This window comes from Triticum urartu, chromosome 4, assembly GCF_003073215.2.
Source record: "Triticum urartu cultivar G1812 chromosome 4, Tu2.1, whole genome shotgun sequence".
Lineage (NCBI taxonomy): Eukaryota > Viridiplantae > Streptophyta > Magnoliopsida > Poales > Poaceae > Triticum > Triticum urartu.
In genome coordinates, this window is record NC_053025.1 from 7,325,031 (window position 1) to 7,351,780 (window position 26,750).

Consider the following 26,750-nt stretch of genomic DNA (forward strand, 5'->3'; position numbering starts at 1 on the left):
TGGTTTAGTTGATTTGGATCACATGATCACTTAGAGGATTAGAGGGATGTCTATCTAAGTGGGAGTTCTTAAGTAAAATTGAACTTAAATTTATCATCTTCCTCCCCATCTCTGGCGCCGCTCCGCGACTCCTCCGGTCCAAGGGTAAGCTCCCCCTCCCCTCCCCTCCCCTTCCCTCCCGCATGCGTCCGACCCAATGCTTGCGCGCGCGCGCAAGCGCGGCCGCGAAATCCCCCGCGCCGTCCGCTTGACGCCGCCGCGCCATAGTGTAAGCTCGTCGCGTCCCCGATGTCTCCCCGCCCACCTAGCGGCATCGGGCGTTTGGTTTTCTGATGAGGTTCGGGCTTAAACCCGAACTGAATTTTGGCTGGCCGCGGCCGCCCCCGCCACCCGGATCCGCCACCTGCATGGCGGTGGCCGCTCGGGGCCCAGATCCGAGCCTCTCGGCCGCGCCCTCGGTGGATCTGAGGTCGATGCGGTGGTTAGGTTCCTGGCATCAGATCTGCTGTGCCTCCTAGTTACGATCTGAGATTGCATTGGCTGTGTACTGTATCTGTAGAGCGACTGTCAGGGAGTGAGTGCTGGTTTTATGTGCTGATTGTTATTATCATTTCTAATGATCAGTTTGTTTTCTCGGCCGTTCTAACCCGTCGGCCAATTTAATTTGCCTCCAGTTCTGTCCAATTATGCATATCCGTAGTACCAGGACATTTTCTGATCAGCGTTGTTACTATTTTATTTCACATATAAATCCTGTGGTCAACTTAAACGCTGCATGTCCTACTCGTACTCAGACATTTTGATCCCAGACATCCGTTCCCCTGAATGTTATGTTGTTTGTAGTAGTATGATGATGCCTTCATGCCTGAGAGGGACCCTGCTTTCTTTCCGGCCGATTTTAGCTGCCCTGTACCCACACCATGGGAGTTGGTTGGATCCTAAATGGAGGCCTTTAGTGCGTGTAGCCTGCCTTCATGGCACGGCTAAACATTCCCAGTATACAGAAACATCCTGGCTTAGCCAAAGGTATTTCTTAAGCCTCTGAATTCTTACTGGAGGAGCCCATGCCACAGTAATAATTAAAAAAAATTGTGTACATGGAAAGCACGAAGAAGATCGAGTACTGATTTGGTTTGGAAAAATATGCTGTGATAATTTTGGATCCCTTGCCTGTTAGCTTATATATATATATATATATATATATATATATATATATATTCCTGTATGTGCATTAATTGATTTTTATTTTGGATCCCTTGTCTGTTAGGTTGAAGAAATATATACTTTGCTATATGTGCAAAGTATTTTGGAAAGTCCCTTACCAACCAATGTTCCTGCAGATTAATTGATTTTAATTTTTTGATGGTGTAGAAAGATGGCGTCCCACATTGTTGGCTACCCTCGCATGGGCCCCAAGAGGGAGCTCAAGTTTGCCTTGGAGTCTTTCTGGGATGGGAAGAGCAGCGCCGAGGATTTGGAGAAGGTTGCTGCCGACCTCAGGGCCAGCATCTGGAAGCAGATGTCAGAGGCTGGGATTAAGTACATTCCCAGCAACACCTTCTCATACTATGACCAGGTGCTTGACACAACGGCCATGCTTGGTGCCGTCCCGGACCGCTACTCATGGACTGGCGGAGAGATTGGCTACAGCACCTACTTCTCAATGGCCAGGGGCAATGCCACTGTCCCTGCTATGGAGATGACCAAGTGGTTTGACACTAACTAGTAAGTCAATCTGCATCTCTTGAATGGTGATCAGAGGTGAAATCTTTTTAGGGCATTGGTCATGCAGTTTTGCTTACTGGCTTTGTTACTCTTTTGCAGCCACTTCATTGTGCCTGAATTGAGCCCAGCAACCAAGTTCTCATATGCTTCACACAAGGCTGTCTCTGAATACAAGGAGGCAAAGGCGGTATGTTCCTTCACCCACAGCATTGTCTCAGCCTCCTTTTCATAGTAGTTTCCTTGCACATGATTTGGTAGTAAAAAATATCTTCTGACCTCTACTAGTACTATTTTGTGCTAGCTATCTAAATCTGATCCCACAGTGCTAGTTTTTATGTCTTGCTTTGCTAGTTACATGTTTTTTGGTTAAAGTAGAGCCTTTAACCACATCTGGATGAGACCCAATATCTTAGCAATCCCATACTGCAAAACGCTGACTAGTTGATTTTGTAACCTATACCTGAAGTTGAAATTTATAGTTCTGGAACAAGCATGTTTTTTTCTGTCGTCCACAGAATAATGCATTACCATTTGCACCTAATTGAATATAGAAATTCATTTCAAGGTCCTGAATATAGAAATTCATTTGCCATGCTATTTGTCTTCACAAAATGATGCCTGCATGCTTACATGTTCTTCCATGCAGCTCGGTGTTGACACTGTTCCAGTGCTTGTTGGACCAGTCTCATACTTGCTGCTCTCCAAGGCAGCGAAGGGTGTGGAGAAATTATTCTCTCTTCTTTCACTTCTTGATAGCATTCTTCCCATCTACAAGTAAGCATCGGCTGACACAACCAACTCCTTTTCTTTTAACTTGAATCTTCAGTTGATAATGTCATTTGTTATATAAATTGCAGGGAAGTTGTGGCTGAGCTGAAGGCAGCTGGTGCTTCATGGATTCAGTTTGATGAGCCCACCCTTGTTAAGGACCTTGCTGCTCACGAATTGGCCGCGTTCTCTTCAGCATATGCTGAACTCGAATCGGCACTCTCTGGATTGAATGTGCTTACTGAGACATACTTTGCCGATGTTCCTGCTGAATCTTACAAGTACATTTCTCCAGTGCTAATCAATTCTACTCAGCCATTTTGTGTGTTTCAAGTTGTTCTATTAAAACAGTAAAACAGCAACTAATTCTTTTGTAACCACAGGACCCTCACATCATTGAGTGGCGTGACTGCCTATGGTTTTGATCTTGTTCGTGGAACTAAGACACTTGAACTTATCAAGAGCGCTGGTATCCCATCTGGGAAGTACTTATTTGCTGGTGTTGTAGATGGAAGGAACATCTGGGCTGATGATCTTGCTGCATCTCTCAGCACTCTCCAGTGTCTTGAGGCTGTTGTTGGCAAGGGTAAGCAGTAAACAATATATTTATTATTTACCATCTCCAGGTCACGGTTTAGGACGTTTTCAACATTGACAGTTCTTTAGGTGTAACTTTGACCATCAGTTCCTATGAAAATATGTTGCTTCAAATAAAACCAAGTATTGATTATAAACATATATCTCATGATATTGATGTTGGTATTTGTTCTATACTGATAGCTGTGATCAAACCTTAAAATGTTCCATTAATACATATTCTAAAACGACCTACAGTGTGACTCAGAGGTGGTATCTGTTATCCATTGTCATTGCTTTCTGTATTAAAGCAATTGTGAATACTTTCTTGCAGACAAGCTTGTGGTGTCCACCTCCTGCTCTCTGATGCTATCAAGGAAGAAATTAGCAAGGTTGTCAAGATCCAAGAGGAGCTTGACATCGATGTGCTCGTCCACGGAGAGCCTGAGGTGAGCAATGCTAATTAATATTCTTTGTGGCAGACTCATTTGCAACATGTTTGGACGTTTTGAAATGAAGCTATATCTGTCTATGGATCATTGAAATAGGAATTTGCTTAAGCATATCGTATTTGCTCTCTGGTAACTTAGTGTATGTGCATTTTTTTGACTAATTTCTATGTACATTTCAGAGAAATGACGTGGTTGAGTACTTTGGCGAGCAATTGTCTGGTTTTGCATTTACTGCCAATGGATGGGTGCAATCCTATGGATCACGTTGCGTGAAGCCACCGATCATCTATGGTGATGTCAGCCGCCCCAACCCCATGACAGTCTTCTGGTCCAAGATGGCTCAGGACATGACCCCTCGCCCAATGAAGGGAATGCTGACTGGTCCTGTCACAATCCTCAACTGGTCTTTTGTCAGGAACGACCAGCCAAGGTTGATACCGCTTCCTAGCTTCTTACATCTGTTTTGATTCGATGGCCTTCACGTGGAGGTGTTTTAACTGCTACTAATCGGTACGCCACTTGTTGGTATACAGGTTTGAGACATGCTACCAGATTGCTCTTGCCATTAAAAAGGAGGTTGAGGATCTCGAAGCTGGTGGTATTCAGGTTTGTACTAAGCTTTCTTTGTCATTTCACCATATCATTACTGTGTCCATGTGGCATGTGTAATAAATATGCTTCGGTCATCTGCAGGTGATCCAGATCGATGAGGCTGCTCTAAGAGAGGGTCTGCCACTTCGCAAGTCGGAGCATGCTTTCTACTTGGACTGGGCTGTCCACTCATTCAGAATCACCAACTGCGGTGTGCAAGATACCACTCAGGTAATCTACTTGGAATGCCATGAATGTAATCAGAAAATCTTTGTTACCATCTTCATCCATACCTTATGAGACTTGTTTTTCCTGGGCAGATCCACACTCACATGTGCTACTCCAACTTCAACGATATCATCCACTCCATCATCAACATGGACGCCGACGTCATCACCATTGAGAATTCCCGCTCCGACGAGAAGCTCCTGTCGGTCTTCCGCGAGGGCGTGACCTACGGAGCCGGCATCGGCCCTGGCGTCTACGACATCCACTCCCCCAGGATCCCCGAGGAGATTGCCGACCGCGTCAACAAGATGCTTGCGGTGCTCGACACCAACATCCTGTGGGTGAACCCTGACTGCGGCCTCAAGACCCGCAAATACACCGAGGTGAAGCCCGCCCTGACCAACATGGTTGCCGCGGCCAAGCTCATCCGCACCCAGCTCGCCAGCACAAAGTGAAGAGCCACGAAAGCGAACAGCAGCCTGATACTACTACCTATTGTTTTGTCTGGGCAGAGCGCCAAATGAGCCACATTTGTTTTGAATAATCCGATTCTTTATCGTACGTACCGCCCGAGTTTGGATAGGGTTAGTCTTGCTATGGTGAACTGCTACGTGTTGACATGTTGTATCTATGTTTGGTGGGTGGTTTCTTATTGTTTACAGGCTGTGGTCTCGAGCCTTGTGTGTCACGGTTATAAACGGAGGTGAAAATTGTTGTGCATCTCTCGGCTCCTCCTTGATTTTCACAAGCTGTCTGCTCATCTGTGAACCTGTTCTCAGATGACAGTTACAAACTGAAGCCATTTATGTTATAAGTACATGCTTCACAATCACAGTAGCAGCATTGCATACAGCGCACCAGCTCCTACCACCGCGAGGACGAGGACAACAAATCCAACCACATGCAGAGGCCTAAGCTTCTCCCACCACCTCTTGTCATCACCACCACCATCGTTTCTCGGTGCATCCGGTGTGGCAATCTCCTCCTCCTGTATCTGAATCCTGGTCTCCGCCTTCGGCACCATATTCTTCTTCTCTTGAGCCCTCTTCTTCTCCGCGTCCTCTTGGGCGCTCCAGAAGCTGCCATTGCTGCTGCTGGTGCCGCCCGACGAGCCATCGCCTTTCTGCTCGCCGTGAGACGGGGGCTGAGCGCCTCCAGGCTGCTGCTGTTCCTTCTCCGTGGCCATGGACGATGACGACGGTGGTTGAGCGCCTCCAGGCTGCTGCTGTTCCTTCTGCGTGGCCATGGACGATGACGACGGTGGTTGAGGGCCTGGTGGTGGCGGTGGTGGCCCCTTGGGCAGGATGACGTAGAGCACGGCTTGGTCCTTGTCCATCACGGCCCTGATGCCGCCGGTGCGGACGCTCTTAGGCACCGGGAACGACTTGAGGAACCGCGCGCCGCCCACAGGGCGCTCGCCAGCCACCTTGAGCTTCCGGCTCGTGTTGTAGAGCACCCTCAGCTCCTCCTTGATGAACCCTGCGACCATGGCAAGACAGACATCTTCAGAACACACACAAGTCACACTGTCACAGGCTCATAATGCAGCAGCGAAAGGAAGCCGGAGGCAATGCGCACCGGGGCTCGACGGCCGTGTACACGCGGTGGCGCGGCGCCGGCGCCTGCATGGCGAGACCGTTGATCGACGCTGCATTATAGGGAAGGATCTTTCAGCGACAAGGATTTGGCTAGGAGACAGGGAAGGGGTGCATGGGGAAAGTATTTAGTGCTCCCAGGCCTAGGGTGCTCCCGGTGCTCCGATGCGAAAAACATTTTTTAAAATGTTTAAAAAATTCTGAAAAAATGCAGCACATCGACGGAACATCGATGTCTCTTGTCACAAAATTTCAAATCAAAGTTTGAAACATTGCTCGAGATACAAAAATGACAAATTTGATATCAATGTGATAATGGGCCAAAACTAAAGCCCAATTTATATTATGTACAAAAATTTGTCATTTTTGTATCTCAAGCAATGTTTTGAATTTTGATTTGAAATTTTGTGACAAGAGACATTGATGTTCCTTCGATGTGCTGCATTTTTTTTAGAATTTTTTGAACATTCTAAAAATGTTTTTCGGACATTTGGAGCATCGGGAGCACCCCAAGCCTGAGAGCACTAGATATTTTCCCGGGGTGCATGCATTATAGGGAAGATGACACAATATAACTAACTATGCGGCGATGATGGTTGTTGCTAGCTAGGCAACTCCTTCCTTTGCTTGTGCTGCTCTAGGATGTTTTGCTTTGGCCACAAGGCGGCAATGCATGCACTCATTCATGCATGGTACAAACACCATGCATGACACGCCCGCACACCAGCCTTGCAAAACAGCGATACAAGGCTTACAAAGCACAACCCAGATGCTGCTACGAGCTAACATAAGAACAGGCAAGACCACTGGCGGAGCCAGGAACTTGCTCCTGGGTATTCATGTAAAACTTTTTTTTTGCCAAAGCAATATAATAAAACCATAAATGTACAGTAAGATAGCAACATCAATGACTCAATGACCATACATCGATAATAGTAGCAAAATATCATTGTGGCAATATCTCTAACAATTAAGAAAGCTTACAAATAGCAAAGGAAATTACAATATAACTTTACGATCACTTTTTGGAAGAGATTGATGACATCCTCATCTTTCACTTGCTTGAAGAATTCCCTCTCAACGAACGTAACCAAGCGATTGTTCAAATATTCATCACCCATTTTGTTTCTTAGTGAATTCTTCACGTATTTCATTTAGGAAAATACCCTCTTAATGCTGGCAGTGGCTACCGGAAGAATGAGCACAAACTTAAGAAGTTTGTAAACAATATAATATTGTTCATTCTTTCTTGTCTCAACCATCAAAACTGAAAGCTCACATAGATTCTTCAAATTGCTAAACCTTTTATCCATACGCACATGAGAAATGTACATGCTTAATTGCCATGGAAGTCTTGACAATTCATCATTTGTGAAATCCTTAGCATAAAACTTTCTAGCAAGCCTAACCAACTTCTCTTTATCATAAGCAGCAAAGGAATCACGTGGACCAAATGCTGCCATGCAAGTAAGTAGTTCAGTGTTTACCTCATCAAATCTTGCATCAAGTTCTTGAAGTTGCCTATCAATGACACCCACAAACATTTCAACCTTGAAGCGTTGGTAATTCCTTGCACCATTAAAGAACCCTCCTTTTGGTCTCCCAGCAGGATAGTAAGGAGCCTCCATGTCAACAACTTTGATCTTGTGCTTTACACAAAAAGAAGTGACATTCTAAAGAAAATCATTCCACCCTTCATCTTCTCGCAAACATTGCAAGTGTAGCTTTGTGAGATCAACAACCTCCATAGCATTAACAATATCTTGATCTTTCTTTTGCAAAGCTCTACTCAAGTCATCGGTGTATTCAAATATTTCTTTCATGAAGTGTGCCATGAAAACAAATTCAAATGTCTGAAATGATGTCAACATAGTCATTGCTGCTACTGCCTCTGTGCCGTTATACTCTTTTGCAATCTTGATGAGAACACGCCTTATTGCAGGATACATAGAGATAACATGGTTGACAGTCTTGTAGTGAGAGCCCCAATGAGTGTCACATGGCCTTCCAAGACCCATTTCTTGATACGAAGAGAAAGTGTCTTCAACATGGGCAAGACCAAGAAATCTCACAACTGTCCTTCCTTTCTTATCCACATAACGCAAGCAAACAACTAGTTGTTCATTCTGTTACATATCACTAGACTCGTCTGCAAGTATTGCAAAATGTCCACCATCAAGATCTTCAATGAGTAGTTTAGTAGTCAGCTAGGCACAACATTTGATCAACTCTTGTTGTATATCATGGCAAGTCATCTTACAGTTTTGTGGAGCATTTTTTAGAACCACCCTATCAACCTCTTCAAAGTTTCCTGCTAGCCAATTTAAAAGCTCAAGGAAATTTCCTTTATTTAGTGAGTCATCACTTTCATCATGCCCTCTAAATGCCAAACCTTGGTGCAATAGGAATCTCAAACACTTGAGTGTCCATGTCACGCGGAGCTTATATAGAACCTTGTATTGTGTGGTGTTTGAAGCAATTGACTCCCTAATTAATGTTGTAGGTGTAGTGAACATATCATATTTTTCTTGAGCTTCAGCATGAGTGTTTGAAGCAATTGACTCCCTAATTGATGTTGTAGGTGTAGTGAACATATCATATTTTTCTTGAGCTTCAGCGTGAGCACTGCTAACGGCACCAATATGCCTCTTCAATCTTGCTTTAATGTTCCAATTATTAAACCATCCGTTCACAAATGCATCTCCTCCGGGACTTTTTGTTTTATCCTTGAACAAGTAGCAAACAAAGCAAAAGGTAGCCTCTTCTTGCACGCTATACTGAAGCCACTTGTGTTCCTTAAACCAAGTAGGGCAAAAGCGACGGAGATGTCCACTAAAATCTTTGATCTCAAACTTAGGATCCTTTGGTTGACAAGCACCCAAGTCAATGTATCTCCTTATAACTCTATCTTGGTCATTGGCATGATACGAAGATATGGGAAGTCGCTTGCTGGGATCACGTTCCAGAGGTGCCAAATCTGCTTCAAATTGGGGCATTGATTCACCATCTTCATCAACCGCTTCATCATCTTCTACAATTGGGGTTGGGGAGCCTCTCGTCTCTCCGGTTGCGGAGCTTCATCATGTGTTTGCACTAGTGCTAGCTGCAGATTGCTCTCAACCTAAACGAAAATAGGAGTTGGTGTTGATGTAGAAGTTATTTTTCTTGCCTTCAAAGATTTGTCCCACATTTCAAATATGCTAACATCCTTTTTCTTCATCTACATCTCAATCACGTAAACAAAATAGAAATCAGTGGCAATCATTTATGATCATAAGCAGCCAATGAATCACATTCAATTTTAATTTACAAGTAATCACTGCATAATATTCAGATTTGTTTACAAAGAGAGGGAAAGAAGCAATATTGTGGTATGTGGATGGCTGCAGAATGGACGGACTGCTGCTGGACAACGCCAGGGAGCCCCGAGGACGATGGTCGGAGGGCGCTGCCGGCTGCCGGCTCGCTGGGAAGGCCGAAGGTGGCCAGCATGGCGGAGCCGCGCCGCCGCGGAGGAGAGTGCCGGACGCCGAAGACTAAGGGGCGAGCGCAGGGGAGGGAGATGGCCAGCAGGAGTATGGAGGGGAGGGGAGGACCGGTTGCCGGAGCAGGAGATGGCAAGCCACCAGAGCCGGACCTACAAAGTGGCAAGAGAGAGCTGGGTTTAGCGGTTTGGGAAGGGGATCGACCGATTTGGGAATCGAGGGAGGGAGACTGGAAGCTCGCGCGCCTAACCAGACTCTGTCTGGCACCGTGCGTTCAGATGAAGCCATGTCATGTTACAGGGCATCCTCACCACCGTGATACAGCAAGGCGTTCTCCACAGCAATCGCTTGGGCATCATCCACTTTGAACAGGGCACGCAGCGCAGCTAAAACATCCACTGGGAGCTGATGCGAAGGCTTTTGCAAACTTGTCGAGTACCTCCACAGAGTACCGGTATTACGAATAGCAGTTTAGGACGAAATGTTTCTCTCACCCTCCGAATCAGAGGGAGCACCTCCACACTTAAAACACATGTACTCCAAAACAAACAGGGCGAAAATGTTAGCTCCTCCATGCAAAGCGCACTGAACAAGTGCTGCAAGACAACAAGGGGATCACCGGAAAACAACAATCCACAGTTCGTAAACATACTGCAAACAACACTCGGTAGTTCACAAAGACAATCCAAACGACAACCAATAACTCATGAAGACTAATACGATCAGGCGCAGCACAGCATACTGAAATCAGCAGTCAACCAATAACTCATGAAGACATACGATCAGGCACCGCTAAATAGTGACAGTATACTAAAAAGTAGTAGTCAAAGCAAAAGCCTGGTGCGAAACGGATCGTCTGCCATACAACCTCATAATCTCCTCACCAACAAATCACCTAAGCAGAATGTAAAGAGTAACTCAAGCTGAAAGTACTAGGCAGACAATGTGCCTCAGAACAGTCAAGAACTTGACAGGCATTACAACCTCTTCGGCCAGCAAGACTCCTACGCGTACCCAGGTTGGCGATTCTTCGGTCCACACTCCAGCTCTGGCTTGTGAAGTCAGCATCTACATAGTTGTACCAACATACATGTTAGGAATGACAAGTTATAAAGTTGATTCAACTAGACACTGTAAGAGCACAAGTGTACAGTTGACAGGAAAAGAAATTGTGTAAAATAGGGGTGGTTTCTAGTGAACCAATGGAGATTACAAGAGTGCACATCTTCTCGAACAGACGATTATGCAGATTGCAGACAGTACAACAACTACTTGCACAATTGCTCTCTATATAAAACAAGACCAACAAGACACAAAAATGTTTAGATCACTAAAAGGAATGATTTTAAGACATTCCAAATTGGACATGACAGCATCATGTTTCTGCTACACTTACAACTTTTAAGATGGAACTGAACAGCAGCAAATTTGCACCAGAGTATCTACCATAAACAGTTCAGCAGAAGCATGATAGAACTGAACAGTAAATTTGCACCACAGGGTATTACTAAAACATCTTTCCATAAATAGTTGAAAACTATAAATCACAAGGGTATCTACCAGTCAAAACTTCTGCCTGCGATAAGCCTGCCAGTGTCGAAAGAAACCCTCGGTCATCTTCCGTTCACTGAGGAGGAGCTTCACAAACTCTGGCAGAAAATCAGGTTCCAGTCGAGCTGCATTGAGCTCCGGCTCATCTTCATTCTTAACGCTCTGAATACCCCCTGCAAACTGGTACAAGTAGGAATATGGTCAAAACACAGCAAATATCAAGTGCCGCAAGAACAGTTGACACAAGTCGAAATCATGCATAAACCTACCTTGGTGTGCCGGTACGAATGATAGCACAGTTGCCGTAAGAACAAGTGCTTTTTTGCCCAAGTATCTTTGTATCGTGGCTTCCAAGTTGACGAATCTAGCGGATTAGGTTTTCCTGCTTTGTACCAAAACGTCAACCACACGAGATCATCAACTTCATCAGCACTGTTGTCGGTAATTACTTGCATCCAATCCAATCGTGAGCATAAGACACTGGTGAACTCAATCCACCTGTCATACTGAAGATCATTAATACAGAGATACCATCCTTCAATCAAAGCAAGTCTTGCTACCGGAGACAACAATGCAGGATGGAACTCTAGATACTCCATGTACCACCCATGCCCAGACAAATACACCCGGGACTCCCTCTCCTTGTCACTGCCAAAATAGTCATCATAAGTCATATTTTGCACATCACCCTTGAGCTCTTTGGAGAAATGGAGCAAATAAGCCGGAAAATCGCCTTGTATAGCAAACAGCGAGACAATGGATGTCGCAAATTTCTTTAAATCAGCTTTGCAGGCAGTCAACAGTTCAGCATGGTCCTGATACATCACAGGAGGGACTTCGATCTCAACCCTCCCATCATCTAGAACATACCAATCACCAATGGTCCATTGTCCACTCCACGAATGGTCATGGCGGTGGGCTTCGAGCAGTTTATGGAAACAACAATTCAGCAAAAGCCGCAATTCCTCATGCATATCAACGATATTCTGCCTGAAGGAATGACCTTTGAATAAAGTCCTGAGAGCATGTCCTCGAAGCTTGCAAATTATTGATTCAAGCGATGAAATGCTGTAAAACAAAAAAAAATCAATAATGAGGAATCTGAAAGATACACATAGTGAAATTCACAATAAAAGGCTGCAGATTCAAAATCAAACAGAAAAAACAAGTAAACTATAGCCAAAGTTGTGAAGAACGAACCTGCTAGGAAGATTAAGAATTTCAAGCTTAAACTTCTCAAAGACATTGTAGCCAAGATCTCTTCGTCGGAAAACCTCTGCTTGTATTCTTCTTTCTTAAAGAGCTCCAATATAACATCTTGGGCAGCATCTTCCACGACTGCCTGCAAGCTGCAAACAAAATAATAGATATGTTATGTTCAGATTTATAAGATTCTTTCACTAATTAAAAAAAGAATATCTCAGTGAAAACAAAAAAAGAAATAACACAATAACACGCATTAAAATAAAGAAAATGTTACAGTGTCATACGGCACAATAACACAATATAATAAAAGAGATTAAACTTCAGGAAGTGCTGTATGAACACAGGTAGAAATAACAGAGATTAAACAACAGCTGTTGTTTACAGTGTCATGCGGCACTTCCTGGTCTAAAAATCTTCACTGGGATATTCAAGTTGAACAAAATTAACAATATAATAAAATAAAGAAAATGTTATGCTACAGAGTGAGATTTAATAGTATGTCAATTAGCCAAATAGCATGTCAATCGGATTTTATAGTATGACACTAAGATTGGGGCGACAAATTTGAAATCATCAGTCCCTCAGTCCAGAAACAAAAAAACTAAATATTGCACATAAGTACACATATAAAAAGCAGGGTGCATACTTTTGGCTCATCTGGTTAATTACATAATTTGTCAGCAGCCTTTTTGTCTAGGTTGTCAATCCTCCTGAGAGCGTAATAATCAACCCTCATAACGAATGTTTGCTGCTCCCACATTTCTTTGATCAGGTGACTTCCAGCACTGCAACAACCACCACCAACAGTTCAGAAAAGAAATAGCATGATTGAAGTAACCTAACAAACACCTGTACAATAAGCAGGAAACAAGTCTGATCAATTAGTTTCCCATGCCCTCGGGCAGCTGCCTCTCTATCGGTTGATGCACGGCGCCAATAAAAGTAAAACATGGGTCCTGATAAACATAAATATCATTATTTATACTAAATTTATTTGTAATTTCCGCACTATTTTTTCTATGTTACAATCATATATAATATATTGAGGTAAGTCTCATAAAGTGTTAAAATTGTTTATTTTACATTTTAGTGTGTTACCCTTCTAATTTTTTAAAGAAAAAACTATCTAAATGAGACGAAGTTTAAAGAAACAACACATGTATTCCCAGATTAATTTGGGCAAGTTAATTAATAATTTATATCTTGGCAGGAATCTCAAAAGTGTGTGGTATATGAAATATCCCAATAACTGTTTTCTAGTTTATAATTAGATATGTGCAAATAAAAATCTGGCTTATTCTAGATGGATAGCGAGTAGTTGACAAACTGCATCAGGATCCTCTGATCTCCACCATTTATCTTTTTTTTGACAAAGGGTGAATTTTATTGGCTCAAAATGAAGCATCAGGAGGATACAAAGACAATAATTAAGACCACCCGGCGGCCTCTGCATAGTAAAGATGCACACGGGCAACCCCAACACATGCATACAAGAACATGCCAACAGATAGCAAAGTCATATAAGACCAAAGCTATGTATAGGCGAAGAAATACCCAAAAGAGATTAGATCCACATTCGGCAAGCTACATCAATGACCATATCCGCACCAACCATCTCATGACACCACACAAACAACGAAGTTCTTCAACATCAACACCTTCAAGAAGGGAGCGACGCTCAATAGCCGCCATTGCCAGATTCGACCACTCAAGATTGGAATCTAGGTTTTCACCCTTAAGAAATGGTCCAAGCATATCCGAGCAATGCCTTCAACAAGGTAACGACGTAAAAACATCGTCATTGCCAGGCATAACCAACTCGGGTCACCCAGGCTTTCACCTCGGAGCTCGACACCGGGTGCTCGAGTAGCACCACCATCAAGTCACTCAAGTACTGTCGCCACCACATTTCCACGATCCTAGCAGCTGCAAGCGATGTGTTAGTCGTCGCTGCACCACCATTCTTCTGTGTCAAGCCGACGTCCATAGTTTGCATCTCATCATTGAAGTCATCCACCAGATCTGGAGAGAGAAACCCTCAAGAAGATCTTTCGATGGCCACTGCAATCCACCATCTATCATGTAGAATGGTGTTTTACAAAAATAATAAATACACCCAGCCAATTAGTCAGCCATGTATGCTAGTAAAAGAGTGTCTTGTAGTTCCTTAACCAAGAGATTATAATAGGTGACGCCAATATCGAGTTACTGTTGTTTTTGGCAAACTTTGGTCTTCCTTTTCTACTTAAAGTTTTTTCCAATAGAGCTTCATCGTGGAGGCAGATTTAAACTTGTTAGTTAGATCTTGCTTGCTTGCTGCCATTGTATTTACTAGTGTTATTCGGCCATGTGCCAATATGTTATTTGCACATAGTTTAATGTGCACAAGATTCTATGTCAGGATATGTTTTTGTTTGGAGGGCAAATTTTCTTTTCTTTATTTTGCTTGAAGGCAGCCGTGCTTGGATTATGTATGCCATGTGTCATTCTGTTATTGCAACGGCTGAATGTATGCATGTATGCAAGATTACCTATGTGGACATGTTTTGTTGTAAGATTATATCCTTTTTTTCTCCTTGTAAAGCCAGTTGTGTTTGCAAGGCATTTTTTCTTCTTGTTTGATAGATGGATGTAAACAAGTGGATGGATGATGTGTCAATGACTAGACAGATTTTTTGCAGATATGGATGTGGGACTACTTTGTCCGAGTGCTGCTATGCACAAGATGATGTGTGAACGACAACATATATCAGTCTGTCTATGCATATCAGTAAAGTGCAGTCGACATCTGGATCGGGCATCGTCCCGCTGTCTTCCAGGTTGTGTCGTTCACACAACAGTTTCGACTTTGTCCCCTCTCTGTGTTGTGCGCTGCTAACTAACCAAACATGGACTTCACACTTTTCCTCCACCTTTTGAATTTTCTCTCTAGTTAGCACTCCCTCGCCTTCTTTTGTTACTTTACATTTTTTCTTACGTCGAACTTTTTGAAATTTGACCAACTTCATAGGAAAAAGGGGAGAACATTCACAGTATACCAAATTAATACCATTAAAGTTATTTGGGATGGGGAGTTCCAACGGTCATGTTAATAAGGATGACAATTTTATCCATGGACATGGATAACCATGCATATCCGACTCGAATGGATAGGGTTTGGATATGCTTTTGTGCCCATGGGCAGCACCCAAACCCAACCTGATTGCTCGTGGGTAGGGCCTGGATATAATCTTGTAACCATGGGTATACCCAAACCTGCCCCGATAGTATGACTTAATGGGCAAAAATAGGCTATCCCTACCCCACAGTCACATGTCCCACTGCAATTTTCTACTTTGATATCTAAAACATGCAAAAGAAATTGCACAGTCCCCGCCATAGCTTTTATTAATTGACATTCAATCCCCACCATAACATACTCTAGCACTGAAAGAACATGCGGTGCCCCCATGTTTGGTTTTAATAATTGATGACAATTCCTATGGACTAATTGTTGACTTGAGTTATATTTGAAGGGTTTGTCCATAGGCTTTTCTTGAAGTACATTTTTTTGTTCTTCCAATCATGCTGCCTCCGCTATCTCTTCCTTAACTGTTGAAGTTGGTGGTTGTTGCAGCGATGGAACTTCTCTGGTGGATGAGAAGTGGGAGCATGAGACATTTGATCTGAGAATCGAGTTCTTTGCTCTCAGGAGGGTGGACAAGAAAAGCCGCTGACAAGATATGCAACGAGAAGAGCAAAGGGTATGCACCCAACTTGTTCATATACGTATACCTTTGTACAATGTTGAGTTTTTTTATGATGATTTCAAATTTATCGCTCCAGTCTTAGGGTCCGTTTAGGTGGATATGTGCTGATTGACATACTATTAAATACGACTTGACAAATCAAAGTTTAAACAGTTGGTTTGATTTTCTTTTACTTAATTTCTTTGACTGATGGCAGTGATGATTTGCATGTATTCAAGCTCAATAGACCAAATCAGAATCGAACCAATTAAACACTGCCACCACTGAGCAACTATATTTTGAATCTTTTTGGCTGTTATTTTTGCCTTTCAATCTAGATGATCTATTTGGATTGTGAGGAGGTATTGATGCATGATCCAAAACTTGATCCGAGGGGTGGCATGAGCTGCCTGTGTGATGTCATCTTTGCAACTGAATCCATTATAGATCTGTTTTTAATTGTTTATTTTCTTCTTGATTTCGTCAGTATCATGCGAGGAAACCTTATTCAATCTTAGGACACCTTCTGACACAGTGCCTATTTACCTGTGGATTAGAAGGCTTTTATATTCTGATGATACACCATGTTTTCTTGTAAATTATCTTAGTTTTTTGGTATTGGCTAGTGAGCATTGTTCTCTTTTATACTTGCGACCTGATGTAATTAAAGTGCATGATGATTAGCTTTATGTTGAATTACCGTCCGATTCTGAATGACGATATTTTTGCGGCTTTCTGATGCATAAAACCAGAAGCGTACAATTTTCTTTATTATATTGTTAATTTTGTTCAACTTAAATTATCCCAGCGAAGATTCTTAGACCAGGAAGTGCCTATGACACTGTAAACAACAACTGTTTCTCTCCACTGCATGTGTCCTCCCTTTGGCTATAACCTTTGTAGTTTGGTCAGGGCTGGAATATCCTTTTGCACCTGGTTTGGTTCAGTTGTGTGCATGATTTTAAATGGGTCTCTGAGGGATTCTCTCATACTGTTTGCTCTGTTTTGTGTGTGTTGACAGGAACCTTTCTCTGTATTTTGGTTAAGATACACTCTCTAGAGTTAATTGTTGTGGTTACGATATTTTTGTAGTGGCTGAATAAGGTACTGATCAATATGGTTTGATCAGTTTTGGAGATATGTTACGACGACGACGATAAATTTAAGGCTTGTTTCTCAAAACATTCGTAGATGCCGCCTAAGAGCTTTCGCCCAGCCAGGCTAGAGAGCTGTGTGTTGGCTTGGGCTGAAGTCAACCTTGGCGAGGAAGTAAACAATGGCATCATTCTGCATGCTGAGTGTGGGCATGCCAACGTAAAGAGACGACAAGGTTGGGAAGGAAGCCGCGGTACCGGCCGCATCAACCATTATACGGGTGGACTTGAGCTTGCAAACCATGCGCCAATCCTTGGCTGAGGTGTGACGGCTCTTGTCAATGCTCCATGTTGTGGCCATCCAATGACGGGAGGGGACCTTAGAGGAGCTTCTGTCGGGGTGATGCAGCATCACAACATACTTGATGGTCTCGCCAAAGACGGCTATGTCGCGAAGAGACCTTGGATTGATAGCCCCCACGTCGGGTCCGCACGGGAACTTCAGGTAGCCAAGCTTGGGGCGTTTGGCGAGAACGTCGCAGAAGACGATGTTGCGCCAGAGATCCACCCAAGCCATAGTGCCATTGCTTCCTCCGATGGTGAGTGTCTTGCTTGTGAGGTGGTGTTCTGGATATGATGGACCCATCACCACTAGCTTGTTGCTCCATGTCTTGATAGCAGAGTCATAGATGCAGAGGTGAGGAGATTTTTTACCCCAGAAAATGTAAGATTTTGCGGCAACGACAAAGTGATGGGCCTCGGCCTCGTCCTCTGCCTCTCCATGTACATGGGGTCATAGGTCGACGTGGTTGCTGGTGTTTTTGGAGCTTTTGTTGGGCTTGCGCATGATGGCGAGCGAGGTCTCGTTGAGTCGGTGTTGGAAGCCGGGGAGCGGGAGTTGGTGAAGTTTGCGAGAGAGGGTATCATAGACGAAGTATTGGCAATTTTCGGGACACAAGTAATCGGTCGGATGGTCGCTGGTGGCGACGCATAGGAGGACGAGGCTGCCGTCGGTCTCGGTGGCCAGGATGTAGGGCATGACCGGGAACTCGGTGTGGTCCATGTGGGTGGCGTGGACGCAAAAGTAGGAAACGAGCGGCGGGGCGACGGCGCAGAAGGTGACCTGGAGTTGGCCCCTGAGATTGTGTTAGAGTATATTTCCGTGTATCGTTTATGTATAGGAATATCCCATGATTCTGTATGATATGGTTGTGATTTTTCTTGACCTCCAAGGCATGTAACTCTCATGTATTCCTATATATATGTAACACGAGGGCCGCCCATATGTGGCGCATTGCCTAATCATTCTCGTTTACTTGGTATCAGAAAGATCAATCCTTTCCTCCTAAACCCTACCACGCCACCGCCAACCTTCCTGATTGCCGTCACCTAGCCATGGCAGGAACCGGCGCCACCACCAATTCCTCGCTCACCTCTCCCTCCCTGCCCGCCTCCCACTCCACCATCACCGGCCCCCTCGTCAACACCACCATGCCCGCCTCTGCCTCACCGGCTGTACAAGTTGCTAGCATGCGCACCCACGTGCCCGTCACGCTTGATCTCCACACCTCCAACTTCGCCAAGTGGAGGATGCTCATCCGCGTCCTCCTCGGCAAGTACAACTTGCTTCCCCACATCACCACCGTCACGGCCGCGGCGGACCGCACGCCGGATTGGACCGTGAGGACTATGTCGTCCGGTCCTGGCTGTACGGCTCTATCTCTGACGAGATTCTTGATATGATCATGGCGGAAGATCAGATGGCGCATGAGGCCTGGAACCTCAACTCCAACCTCTTTCTGGATAACCAGATGACCCGCGCGGTCTACCTCAAGGCCGAGTTCCGCAACCTCGAATCACAGGCGGGCTCTCGGTCACCGCGTACTGCCACCGCTTGAAGGCCCTCTCCGACGCCCTCGCCGACGTCAGCACTCCGGTCACGGACCAGACTCTCGTCCTCAACTGCCTTCGCGTCCTCAACCCACGGTTCGCCGACATCACCACGATCGTGACCATGCAGAACCTGCTCCCAACCTTCGGGCAGACACACTCTTTGCTTGTTCTCCGCGAGACTCAGCTCGCCAACACCTCCGCCGTGGCGAACCAGACCGCCCTGTACGGCGGCCACTCCTCCCAGGGCTCCGGCCTTGGCGGCTCCAACTCCAACCGTGGTGATGGCAACCGTTGCGGCGGCAACTCCGTAGCCGACGGCAACCGCAACAGCGGGAACTGGTGCAAGAAGAGGCAAGGCGGCAGATCCATCGGCAGCAACTCCGACGGTGCCCGCATCGGTACAGGCGGCCAACCCACGGTCGGCCCATGGATCTGCTTCAACCCATACACTGGTCAGCCGCTACAGCCTCAGGGCGCTCCCATGCCGTGCCCGACCGGTGGAGCCGGCCTGCTTGGACCGCGTCCCCCGGTGCTGCCACCCGCCTAGGCGTTCACTTCCCTGGCTCCTCTCCATGGCCAGGCCTTCGGCACCAATGCTCCTCCGGTCCACGGCTACAACCCGACACCTCAGTGAGACTGCACCGCGCTCATTGCCACCTTGAACAACGCCGCATCAGCCTCCAACATCGGGGAGTGGGTCATGGACTCCGGAGCCACATCCTACATGGCCTCCGACCCCGGTATGCTTCAACATCTCCTTCCTGCTTCTTCTTCCTCCTCCCTTGTCGCTGTTGGTAATGGCTCTATGATGACCCACAAGTATAGGGGATCTATCGTAGTCCTTTCGATAAGTAAGAGTGTCGAACCCAACAAGGAGCAGAAGGAAATGATAAGCAGTTTTCAGCAAGGTATTCTCTGCAAGCACTGAAATTATAGGTAACAGATAGTTTTATGATAAGATAATTGGTAACGGGTAACAAGTAAATAAAGTAACTAAGGTGCAGCAAGGTGGCCCAATCCTTTTTGTAGCAAAGGACAAGCCTGGACAAACTCTTATATAAAGGAAAACGCTCCCGAGGACACATGGGAATTATCGTCAAGCTAGTTTCATCACGTTCATATGATTCGCGTTCGGTACTTTGATAATTTGATATGTGGGTGGACCGGTGCTTGGGTGCTGTCCTTACTTGGACAAACATCCCACTTATGATTAACTCCTATTGCAAGCATCCGCAACTACAAAAGAAGTATTAAGGTAAACCTAACCATAGCATGAAACAAGTGGATCCAAATCAGCCCCTTACGAAGCAACGCATAAACTAGGGTTTAAGCTTCTGTCACTCTAGCAACCCATCATCTACTTATTACTTCCCAATGCCTTCCTCTAGGCCCAAATAATGGTGAAGTGTTATATAGTCGACGTTCACATAACACCACTAGAGGAGAGACAACATACATCTCATCAAAATATCAAACGAATACCAAATTCACATGACTACTAATAGCAAGACTTCTCCCATGTCCTCAGGAACAAACGTAACTACTGACAAAGCATATTCATGTTCATAATCAGAGGGGTATTAATATGCATAATGGATCTGAACATATGATCTTCCACCAAATAAACCAACTAGCATCAACTACAAGGAGTAATCAACACTACTAGCAGCCTACAGGTACCAATCTCAGACTTAGAGATGAGAATCGGATACAAGAGATGAACTAGGGTTTGAGAGGAGATGGTGCTGGTGAAGATGTTGATGGAGATTGAACCCCTCTCAATGAGAGGATCGTTGGTGATGACGATGGCGATGATTTTCCCCTCCCGGAGGGATGTGTCCCCGGCAGAACAGCTTCGCCAGAGCCCTAGATTGGTTCCGCCAAGGTTCCGCCTCGTGGCGGTGGAGTCTCGTCCCGAAAGCTTGCTATGATTTTTTCTCGGACGAAAGACTTCAAATAGCAGAAGATGGGCACCGGAGGGCCAACAGGGGGCCCACAAGATAGGGGGGCGCGCCCTCCACCCTCATGGCCAGGGTGTGGGCCCCCTCTGGTATTTTCTTCGCTCAGTATCTTTTATTATTTCCAAAACCAACTTTCGGGGAGTTTCAGGACTTTTGGAGTTGTGCAGAATAGGTCTCTAATATTTGCTCCTTTTCCAGCCCAGAATTCCAGCTGCCGGCATTCTCCCTCTTCATGCAAACCTTGTAAAATAAGAGAGAATAGCCATAAGTATTGTACCATAACGTGTAATAACAGCCCATAATGCAATAAATATCGATATAAAAGCATGATGCAAAATGGACGTATCACTCTACATTACCCGTTTCTCATACTGGTGATGCCTCTATTCCTACTTCCGTTCGCACACTTTTTCTTCACAATGTTCTACTCATCCCTCATATTGTCAAAAACCTACTTTCTGTTCGTCGTTTCACTATTGATAATTTATGCTCAATCGGATTTGACCCCTTCGGCTTCTCTGTGAAGGACCTTCGCACCAGGGCTGTGATTCTTCGCTGCAATAGCCATGGAGATCTCTACGTGTCCCCCTCCTCGGTCATCAACCATCACGCCCATGGACTCATCGCCACCACCTCCATCGAGCTTTGGCATTGCCATCTAGGACATCCAGGTCGCGACGCTATGTCCAATCTTCATAAATAGTCATCTATTCCTTGTAATAAAGCGGCTTCCCACGTTTGTCATGCTTGCCAACTTGGCAAACATGTACGCTTGCCGTTCACTAGGTCTACCTCGCATTGTGTCGAACCGTTTCAGTTAGTACATTGTGATCTTTGGACATCTCCTGTTTTGAGCAACTCCGGTTTTAAGTATTACCTTGTTATTGTGGACGACTTCTCGCACTATATATGGACGTTTCCTCTCAGCAACAAATCTGACACCGCCGCCACACTTACTAATTTTGTCGCCTACGCCCGCACACAATTTTCCCGTTCACTAGTAGCAATGAAGGCCGACAATGGCACCGAGTTTCTCAACACCACAATCACCACCTTCTTTGCCTCTCATGGCATTCATCTTCGTCTTTCATGCCCGTACACCTCCGCTCAAAACGGCAAGGCTGAACGTGCCATCCGCACCCTCAACGATGTTGCACGCACACTTCTCTTTCAGTCCTCGATGCCACTTCCCTACTGGGCGGAAGCCTTGGCCACCACCACCCATCTCATCAACATACGCCCCTCTCAGTCCATCGCGTTCGCCATCCCCTACATCCGCCTACATAATACCCTTCCCGACTATAGCATGCTCCGAGTCTTTGGATGTTTATGCTACCCTAACCAATCATCCGTCGCCAAGCATAAACTAGCGCCATGTTCCGTCGCATGAATATTACTTGGTTATCCCGCCAACCATAAGGCCTTGTTCGGTTACACCCCTCCACAAGAGGATTGGCGGGGATTTAGGGAGGTTTTGACTTGCAAGGGATTAAATCCACTTCAATCCCTGCCAAACCCCCTTTAAATCCCTCTCAACCGAACACAGCCTAAAGGATATCGGTGTCTTGATCCTCAAACATGTCGTGTCATCATCTCTCTCCATGTCGTCTTCGACGAGACGATCTTTCCCTTCTCTTCCTCTCCGGATCGCCCGTCCAACCCCCTTGCGTCATTGGATTTCCTCCTCCACCTCGTAGCATAAACACCATACCCGCCCTCTCTCCTGCAGTCCAACCCGCTATGCATGTCAACCCTTCTTATTCCCCCCACCCCTCTGCCCGCTCGCCCGCGAGCGTGCCTAGCCCTGCTGCAGCGCCTAGCCCGCCGCCCAGCTCGCCCATTCTCGCTAGCCCACCGAGCGCGCCTGCCTCCCCCGGGCCTTCGCCCGCACCTGCCCCTGGTTCGAGCGCACCTTCTTCCCCTGTCATCGTGCATCGGCCACCCTCCCCTAGCAACACCCACATGATGCTTACTTGTGCCAAGCGCGGTCTCTTTCAGCCCATCGATCATATGAATCTTATGGCTTCCACCTCCTCTATTTCTCTTCTTCCCAAAACATACTGGGGTGCTCTCAACGACCCACACTGGTGTCGTGCTATGCACGATGAGTTCGAGGTTCTTGTCACTAACCGGACGTGGTCACTTGTTCCACGGCCACCTCGTGCTCATGTTATTTTAGGGAAGTGGATTTTCAAGAATAAGTTTCATTCAGACGGATGGCTTGCCCGCTATAAAGCTCGGTGGGTGGTCCGCGGCTACTCTCAATAGCCGGGCATCGACTTCAACGAGACATTCAGCCCAGTTTTCAAACCGGACACCATCCGCATCGTCCTCAGCATTGTGGTTTCCCGTGCGTGGCCGATCCACAAGCTTGATGTCAAGAATGCCTTCCTCAACGACAACCTTGATGAGGAGGTTTATTGCCAGCAGCCGTCTGGTTTCGTTGATATGCCTGCTGCCCCGACTACGTGTGCCGTCTTCACAAGTCACTCTATGGCCTCAAACATGTGCCCCGTGCATGGTACCAACGGTTCGCTCTCTATGCGCATCGCCTCGGTTTTGTTGCATCGAAATCGGATGTCTTCCTATTCATCTACCACCACGGACACCAACTCGCGTACATCCTCTTGTACGTTGATGATATTGTGATCACCGCTTCTACATCCACGCTCCTTCAGCACTTGACATAGCAGCTACACTCGGACTTTTCCATGACAGATCTTGGAGACCTCTCGTTTTTCCTCGACATCTCAGTTACCCGGGACGCCAATGGCATGGTTCTCTCCGAGCGACAGTATGTCTTGGATCTTCTTCAGCGTGCAGGCATGGCCGACTGTCATCCATCGCTCACTCCAGTTGGCGCCAAGGTCAAACTCTCAGCCATTGATGGTGCTTTGCTTGATGATGCTACTACCTATCGGAGTTATGCTGGTGCATTGCCGTATCTCACTCTCACATGTCTGGACGTCGCCTATGCTGTGCAGCAGGCCTGCCTCTATATGCATGCTCCCGCGAGCTGCATCTACACTTGGTCAAGTGTATTCTTTGCTACATCAAGGGTACACTCGACCTCCGCCTGCACATTCCTCGATCGTCGTCCATGACTCTCACGGCCTACTCCGACGCCGACTGTTGGGGAACGTAGTAATTTCAAAAAATTTCCTACGCACACGCAAGATCATGGTGATGCATAGCAACGAGATGGGAGAGTGTTGTCTACGTACCCTCGTAGACCGAAGCGGAAGCGTTGACGCAACGTAGAGGAAGTAGTCGTACGTCTTCCCGGTCCAACCGATCCAAGCACCGTTACTCCGGCACCTCCGAGTTCTTGGCACACGTTCAGCTCGATGACGCTCCCCGGGCTCCGATCTAGCAAAGCTTCGGGGAGGAGTTCTGTCAGCACGACGGCGTGGTGACGATCTTGATGTTCAACCGTTGCAGGGCTTCGCCTAAGCACCGCTACAATATGATCGAGGTGTAATATCGTGGAGGGGGGCACCGCACACGGCTAAGGAACGATCACGAAGATCAACTTGTGTGTCTATGGGGTGCCCCCTGCCCCCGTATATAAAGGAGTGGAGGAGGGGAGGGCCGGCCCTCTCTATGGCGCGCCCTAGGGGAGTCCTACTCCCACCGGGAGTAGGATTCCCCCTTTCCTCGTCCAACTAGGAGTCCTTCCATGTAGTAGGAGTAGGAGACAAGGAAGGGGAAGGGAGAAGAGAAGGAAGGAGGGGGCGCAGCCCCTCCCCCTAGTCCAATTCGGACTAGGCCTTGGGGGGGCGTGCGGCCTGCCCTAGGCAGCCCCTCTCTCTTTCCCGTATGGCCCAATAAGGCCCAATACTTCTCCCCCCGTATTCCCGTAACTCCCCGGTACTCCAAAAAATACCCGAATCACTCGGAACCTTTCCGATGTCCGAATATAGTCGTCCAATATATCGATCTTTACGTCTCGACCATTTCGAGACTCCTCGTCGTGTCCCCGATCTCATCCGGGACTCCGAACTCCTTTGGTACATCAAAACTCATAAACTCATAATATAACTGTCATCAAAACCTTAAGCGTGCGGACCCTACGGTTCGAGAACAATGTAGACATGACCGAGACACGTCTCCGGTCAATAACCAATAGCGGGACCTGGATGCCCATATTGGCTCCTACATATTCTACGAAGATCTTTGTCGGTCAGACGCATAACAATATACGTTGTTCCCTTTGTCATCGGTATGTTACTTGCCCGAGATTCGATCGTCGGTATCCAATACCTAGTTCAATCTCGTTACCAGCAAGTCTCTTTACTCGTTCCGTAATACATCATCCCGCAACTAACTCATTAGTTGCAATGCTTGCAAGGCTTAAGGATGTGCATTACCGAGAGGGCCCAGAGATACCTCTCCGACATTCGGAGTGACAAATCCTAATCTCGAAATACGCCAACCCAACATGTACCTTTGGAGACACCTGTAGAGCTCCTTTATAATCACCCAGTTACGTTGTGACGTTTGGTAGCACACAAAGTGTTCCTCCGGCAAACGGGAGTTGCATAATCTCATAGTCATAGGAACATGTATAAGTCATGAAGAAAGCAATAGCAACATACTAAATGATTGGGTGCTAAGCTAATGGAATGGGTCATGTCAATCAGATCATTCAACTAATGATGTGATCCTGTTAATCAAATAACAACTCTTTGTCCATGGTTAGGAAACATAACCATCTTTGATTAACGAGCTAGTCAAGTAGAGGCATACTAGTGACACTCTGTTTGTCTATGTATTCATACATGTATTATGTTTCCGGTTAATACAATTCTAGCATGAATAATAAACATTTATCATGATATAAGGAAATAAATAATAACTTTATTATTGCCTCTAGGGCATATTTCCTTCAGTCTCCCACTTGCAGTAGAGTCAATAATCTAGATCACATCGCCATGTGATTTAACATCAATAGTTCACATCTTTATGTGATTGGTTCACATCTCCATGTGACTAACACCCAAAGGGTTTACTAGATTCAATAATCTAGTTCACATCGCTATGTGATTAAGACCCAAAAAGTGATCATGTTTTGCTTGTGAGAGAAGTTTAGTCAACGGGTCTGCCACATTCAGATCCGCATGTATTTTTCAAATTTCTATGTCAACAATGCTCCGCATGGAGCTACTCTAGCTAATTGCTCCCACTTTCAATATGTATCCAGATTGAGACTTAGAGTCATCTGGATCAGTGTCAAAACTTGCATCGACGTAACCCTTTACGACGAACCTTCTGTCACCTCCATAATTGAGAAACATATCCTTATTCCAATAAGGATAATTTTGACCGCTGTCCATTGATCTACTCCTAGATCACTATTGTACTCCCTCTCTTAACACAGTGTATGGTATACAATAGATCTGGTACACAGCATGGCATACTTTATAGAACCTATGACTGAGGCATAGGAAATGACTTTCATTCTCTTTCTATCTTCTGCCGTGGTCGGGCTTTGAGTCTTACTCAACTTCACACCTTGTAACATAGGCAAGAAACTTTTTCTTTGACTGTTCCATTTTGAACTACTTCAAAATCTTGTAAAGGTATGTACTCATTGAAAAAACTTATCAAGCGTCTTGATCTATCTCTATAGATCTTGATACTCAATATGTAAGCAGCTTCACCGAGGTCTTTCTTTGAAAAACTCCTTTCAAACACTCCTTTATGCTTTGCAGAATAATTCTACATTATTTCCGATCAACAATATGTCATTCACATATACTTATCAGAAATGTTGTAGTGCTCCCACTCACTTTCTTGTAAATACAGGCTTCACCGCAAGTCTGTATAAAACTATATGCTTTGATCAACTTATCAAAGCGTATATTCCAACTCCGAGATGCTTGCACCAGTCCATA

The 26,750-nt window shown here is 45.6% G+C and overlaps 2 protein-coding genes, 5 non-coding genes and 1 pseudogene across 7 annotated transcripts; 5 read left to right on the top strand and 3 right to left on the bottom strand.

The window, feature by feature from the left end:
• Positions 1-1,375: 1,375 nt before the first annotated feature.
• LOC125554487 (5-methyltetrahydropteroyltriglutamate--homocysteine methyltransferase 2-like) lies at positions 1,376-4,810 on the top strand. The gene is made up of 11 exons (XM_048718032.1): positions 1,376-1,725; positions 1,825-1,912; positions 2,372-2,499; positions 2,583-2,774; positions 2,877-3,079; positions 3,404-3,518; positions 3,618-3,636; positions 3,701-3,951; positions 4,055-4,127; positions 4,215-4,343; positions 4,433-4,810. Exons 1-11 carry the CDS (start codon positions 1,376-1,378, stop codon positions 4,793-4,795), a joined length of 1,911 nt encoding a protein of 636 aa, XP_048573989.1. The 3' UTR covers positions 4,796-4,810.
• A 5,171-nt stretch (positions 4,811-9,981) lies between these two features.
• Positions 9,982-12,036, bottom strand: LOC125553369. Its single transcript, XM_048717162.1, has 3 exons — positions 11,241-12,036; positions 10,981-11,151; positions 9,982-10,488 (listed from the first exon to the last, which is right to left on the bottom strand). The coding sequence occupies exons 1-2, from the start codon at positions 11,943-11,945 to the stop codon at positions 10,984-10,986; spliced, it is 873 nt and encodes a 290-aa protein (XP_048573119.1). The 5' UTR covers positions 11,946-12,036; the 3' UTR covers positions 9,982-10,488; positions 10,981-10,983.
• Positions 12,037-12,541: 505 nt separating this feature from the next.
• Positions 12,542-12,601, bottom strand: LOC125555175. The gene has a single exon (XR_007304606.1). It is a non-coding gene; the product is annotated as a small nucleolar RNA U49 (small nucleolar RNA).
• Positions 12,602-12,657: 56 nt separating this feature from the next.
• On the bottom strand, positions 12,658-12,758 carry LOC125555172 (annotated as a pseudogene).
• Positions 12,759-15,971: 3,213 nt separating this feature from the next.
• Positions 15,972-16,050, top strand: LOC125555171. Its single transcript, XR_007304603.1, has one exon. It is a non-coding gene; the product is annotated as a small nucleolar RNA U31b (small nucleolar RNA).
• A 203-nt stretch (positions 16,051-16,253) lies between these two features.
• On the top strand, positions 16,254-16,347 carry LOC125555173. The gene has a single exon (XR_007304604.1). It is a non-coding gene; the product is annotated as a small nucleolar RNA snoR31 (small nucleolar RNA).
• Positions 16,348-16,390: 43 nt separating this feature from the next.
• On the top strand, positions 16,391-16,487 carry LOC125555151. The gene has a single exon (XR_007304581.1). It is a non-coding gene; the product is annotated as a small nucleolar RNA snoR31/Z110/Z27 (small nucleolar RNA).
• Positions 16,488-16,706: 219 nt separating this feature from the next.
• Positions 16,707-16,887, top strand: LOC125555147. Its single transcript, XR_007304576.1, has one exon. It is a non-coding gene; the product is annotated as a small nucleolar RNA Z112 (small nucleolar RNA).
• The last annotated feature ends 9,863 nt before the right edge of the window (positions 16,888-26,750 follow it).

What these genes read in the sequence shown, in the direction of transcription:
- LOC125553369 (XM_048717162.1), bottom strand. Translation starts at nt 11,945, where the DNA reads ATGCATGAGGAATTGCGGCTTTTGCTGAATTGTTGTTTCCATAAACTG. An exon ending in ATTCGTACCGGCACACCAAG is followed by an intron (nt 11,152 to 11,240) that starts GTAGGTTTATGC and finishes TACTTGTACCAG; the next exon opens with TTTGCAGGGGGTATTCAGAG.
- LOC125554487 (XM_048718032.1), top strand. Translation starts at nt 1,376, where the DNA reads ATGGCGTCCCACATTGTTGGCTACCCTCGCATGGGCCCCAAGAGGGAG. An exon ending in AATACAAGGAGGCAAAGGCG is followed by an intron (nt 1,913 to 2,371) that starts GTATGTTCCTTC and finishes TCTTCCATGCAG; the next exon opens with CTCGGTGTTGACACTGTTCC. An exon ending in AGCATTCTTCCCATCTACAA is followed by an intron (nt 2,500 to 2,582) that starts GTAAGCATCGGC and finishes TATAAATTGCAG; the next exon opens with GGAAGTTGTGGCTGAGCTGA.